At 42.6% G+C, this 4,577-nt stretch overlaps 1 protein-coding gene across 1 annotated transcript in view; it reads left to right on the top strand.

Annotated features, from left to right (window-relative positions):
* Positions 1–3,056, top strand: part of NDRG1 (N-myc downstream regulated 1) — a 26,079-nt gene extending 23,023 nt beyond the window's left edge. Inside the window, exons 14-15 of the mRNA XM_009323366.1 lie at positions 429–480; positions 1,206–3,056. Of these exons, the coding sequence (XP_009321641.1) occupies positions 429–480; positions 1,206–1,471 (318 nt within the window). The 3' untranslated portion in view covers positions 1,472–3,056. The remainder of the gene's footprint in view (positions 1–428; positions 481–1,205) is intronic.
* Positions 3,057–4,577: the final 1,521 nt, after the last annotated feature.

Genomic DNA, 4,577 nt, shown 5'->3' with positions numbered 1-4,577 from the left:
GCCCTATAAACATAACTATCAGCTCTTACTAGCTGAATTTATTCTCTGCTGATTCGGAATTGCTGAATTACCGATGCTGTATGGACTGCCTTGTGTATTTTGTGTGGCCAGTTGTTTTACTTTGGCTCCTCTGCCTCAGTAGCTGTGCGAGCAAAGTTTGGGCCAGGCTTAGACCACTTGTAGTCACTTCTCCGGAAATCTCATTCTCAAACGCATGTGTCCATTTGGTAAAATAATGGGGCAGGGGAACAGACCAGGGAGGGGAATGGTGGAATTTTCTCATGTAAGTGAAAATTTCAGACATTCAGTAGAACCCAGAGAATAGTTAAGATGTCCCTATTCAGATAGGGCATCTATGGTACCTCTAACATTGTAATGTAACTAACTTGCTGAGCACTGCATACAATAATACTCTCTTTCTTTTGCAGCCTGCCAAGCTTGCAGAAGCTTTCAAATACTTTGTTCAGGGAATGGGATACAGTAAGTATCGGTTTTATGGAATGGTTCACCTGGCTACCAAAGTTCGTTGGGCGTCTAAGCACTCAGAGTCTTATGAACCCAGATGCGTGATCTTTTCCCTGTCGGATACACATTTGCAAGGGGAAAAAAAACACCTGCGGTGTCTGGGCAAAGGGTTTTCAGACCAAATTATGTTACTGAATAGTAGAGAGCTTTGTAGACAGCTTATACCTACAAATCTTGATATTTTTAAGGTGGATATTTGTAATGGTGTCCCCTTGTTGCATCACAGGAGATGATTCATATGCTGCACACAACATTTAAAACCTTGTTAGTTCAGAGACTTCTTTAATTTGTAGCTGTTCATCCTTCATGTATGTGCTTCTGACAACTGCTATTGTGTAGATGCATGGCAGCCTGGGCTGCCAGCAAAGGTTAAACATCTGAAAGTAACGGCAGATCTGATGAGTCTCCTTAGTTTTCCTCTGGCTTGTTGCAGCCACAGCAACATGCCATAAAGCTCTTGTCTTGAATCCCTCAGCCATGGCCACCGATTTTGCCTTAGTAATTTGGGCTCCTTAACTGTATGCCTGGAGCAGTGGTACTACTTCTACACAGGAGGCTACCATAAAAAGTGTATATTCAACCCTGAAGGCTTCTTCAAGGGTGGTTAGGGCTGGAGAGGAAGGCAAGGGCTTCTTTCCAAGCCCACGAAGCAAGGCACTAATGAAAGACTCTTCTTCCAGTCCCCTCTGCTAGCATGACCAGGTTGATGAGGTCCCGCACCGCTTCTGGCTCTAGCGTAACCTCTTTGGAAGGACAGAGGAGCCGGTCTCACACCGGGGAAGGCACGAGGAGCCGGTCTCACACCGGGGAGGGAACGAGGAGCAGATCCCACACTGGGGATGGTGCCAGGAACCGCTCCCACACAGACACACGCATCGAGCTGACGCCGAACTCAGCAAGCAACGCTGAACAATCAAGCCCCAAGTCCATGGAAGTGTCCTGTTAGGTTGCTGTGGGAGGTTTAAGCTAGTCACAGTGTGAAAAAGTAATGGATGCCCCCTGTGTATCACAAAAACATAACTGGTATTAATCTCAAGCTATTCTGTAGGATGAACTCTGTTCACCAGGGTCTGACAGGGACCAAAGAAAAGAAGCATCTCGTTTGCTCCATCGTTATTCTTGTAACTCAGACAGTTGCTGCTATTGTGCCCTCCTTCAATGGATGCCAAATTCTAAAGGATACTTGCCAAAAGCTGATGTGGTTATAAACACTTCAGAGTCAAACTAGACTTGCTTAATATCCTCCTTTAAAATCAAAGCTGTTACAGGCCCCTTTCTCTCTTATTCTCTTGAAGTAAACTGGCACAATTTGAGACAAATTTCAAAGAGGGGGAGAAAAAATCACTATTGTGGATGGCTTTTGAAGAAGGAAATGAAACAAATATGTTATGGCCTCATCTTGAAGCTGGAGTTGAATTCATTGTATATAGCTTGACTTCAAATGATAAAGAAGTTAATGTATCGTGCATTTATAGGCCTTCTAATTCATTAGTATTCAAGCCTGTTTTCCTATGTACAATAATACACTACTAAAATAGGTGATTTTAATGTGACTTTGAGACGAACTAAATCTTTAAGCTTTTTTTATTTCACTTTTTTGAGACTTAGTTCCAGTCTTCCTTTCCTTCTCCCCTCCTAGACCCTAAAACCTGCATAGCCAAATGAGGACAGGATTTAAATTTAATAAGCAAGGTAGCATTTCCTCTTTGGGATCTTGGGCCAAAAGGTTTACCATACTGCAAAAGTTGGTGTAGTTGTAACAAGTAGGGTAGCCGTACATGCCAGCAAAGCAGAAACAGCTTGATTTTTCCTTCAGACAGCTTCTTATCTTTGCAGCTCAAGTTTTTGTGTCCAGCACAATTGTGATAAATTCAGAATTCTGTAAGGGAAGCCAGATCCAGCTGTTCTTTGTCAGGAGAGATGAATAACTGTGGGATGGCATGTAATTAGATACTGTACGTTCAACTGCCACTAATTACTGGATTTGAAACTCTGAGATCTCACTGGTGCTGAGAAGTGTATTCCACAAAGTGGTGGAGCAGCAACACTATCTGTGAAATACAGTGTTTAATGACTGCATAAATGTAATGATCTGCTGGTTCTGCATCTTTACGTAGCCTCCTGATACCTTGGGTTACTTTCTTTGATGCTAGTGGCTTGATACCTTTCCGCCAGTCAGATTTTCACAGTTGGGTGTTCTTAAGTTCATCCTTCCATAGGTAGTGGGACAGGATTTCCCAAGCTCCAGTGCATACCTGCTGCATTGCAGTCCTCACACAAACAAGAAAACTCAAATGCCGAGCAGTTAAATAGCAAATGTTAATACTTTGGGATTGCTTGTTCAGAAGAACACCATCTAGGTTACTTTATATTGACTAACTTCAGCTCTTGTGTAGAATATCCGTAACAGTTTGTGGGAAGAAAAGACAATTTCCAGAAAGAATAAAGCTATTGTGTAAAGTCTATCAAGAAAAGTTTCTTAATGAAGTATTTGTATTTATTTCAAAATGAATAAATTTGTAACTTTGCAATGTCTGGTGTCTTAATGTTTTACCAGGAGTACAATAGTCTTTCTCAGTGGGAATATATTCTTGTCACCCCTTTGTATCGATGAAAACTTTTTTCTTTTGCTCGTATCTCTGCCCTTCCCTACTTATGTGCTCAGAGCTTTTTTTCTTCCACTCCAGCCCACTGTTTATACTAAGAAAACACAACACACTTCAGTATTAGGTGTGACTGGCTATTCCAAGTACTAAAGGATAATTTTGCTCTAACAAATGCATGACAAAATTGAGGGCTTGGTATGGAGTACTATTTATTTGCAGTTCGAAGTTTTCTTTTTTTCCCTAGATGTAATACTGTGTAGTGCATAGATCTGTGGTCTGTGCACTGACTTCCTCACTGGAGTTAGTGCCATGCTTGTTGCATCCTTTCTGTTCCCAATCTGATCTGTAAATCCATTGATGTGTGACATGTTCCTCACCAATCTCTGGAGGTATTTGGGCCTCTTGACTGAAATTGCAGATGCCACTTTGAGTTTCCAAAAGCTATTCTTCTTGGACCTCTTGCAAGAATCTAACTTCAGAAAAGGAGAGAAAAGATTAACCCTTCACGAGTAAGTTTTAAAAGGACTCCCCAAATACCAGAGGGAGAGGAATCTAAAGGTGCAGGAAGGAATCAAAACACTGTTTTATTTCCATCCTTAAAGCAGAAGTACAGTTGTCCTTTTTCATCTTAAGCTTCTATTTATCTCAGTGGTTACCTGTTAAAAGATTGGGGTTTTTTGTAACTTGAGCAGTATCTGCCCTTCACAGGGAAGCGCGTTTGGAGGTGCCCTTCCATGTGTACAGGGGGCTGGGAGCAGTGGTGCTGTTCAGCGTGGGGGTGCTTAGGAAATAACAGAGCCCGGTCACCAAAATGGCTCTGCTGTGCTTTCTGCATTGGGACCTTAGCGAGGATGTGGTGCTCTTACCTAGTGACTGATTTAACACACTGGCGTTTTCAGGGACAGGTGGGTTTGTGGCTTTGCTGGAACTATTTTGGGCTGCTCCTTCCTCCTGCATGTCAAAAAATCCTGTGATAGGAAGAGGCAAAAGCAAATATTTAGCATGTCTGAGCCAAGGCTCTACTAGATGTGATGATTCAGCAGTCGTGATTGGACTGATACCAGCAAAGGGCTTGATTTGGTTAACCACAGCCTGTGCCAGTGCCAGTGAAAACGGGAGGAACCTGTGCCAACTCATCTTACAAAAGAAGGGCAAAGTTACGTTCTTCACTGAGCTTTTCTGGGAATGACTAATCATTCCTTCCACAAGGACATCATGGTTTGCCTGTCAAGCCCAGGCAGTTTATTTTTGTTTAACGGGGAGGAATGCATCCAAGCATTCTTGCAGCACAAAGGGATCTGCGAGCACTTCTGAGCAGCGAGGAGTTGCTAGGACCACTATAAATGTCAGCTTTGCAACAAAAAGTATTCATTTGGCAAGGAACAGTGTGTACCTGTACAAAAAAGCTGGAGGACAGTACAGAGGAGTGGTATCTTACCTTTTACA

The sequence above is a fragment of the Pygoscelis adeliae genome, unplaced genomic scaffold (genome assembly GCF_000699105.1).
Source record: "Pygoscelis adeliae isolate BGI_AS28 unplaced genomic scaffold, ASM69910v1 Scaffold103, whole genome shotgun sequence".
Lineage (NCBI taxonomy): Eukaryota > Metazoa > Chordata > Aves > Sphenisciformes > Spheniscidae > Pygoscelis > Pygoscelis adeliae.
The sequence above is the reverse complement of the archived record's forward strand: the minus strand, read 5'-3'. Positions and strand labels throughout refer to the sequence as shown.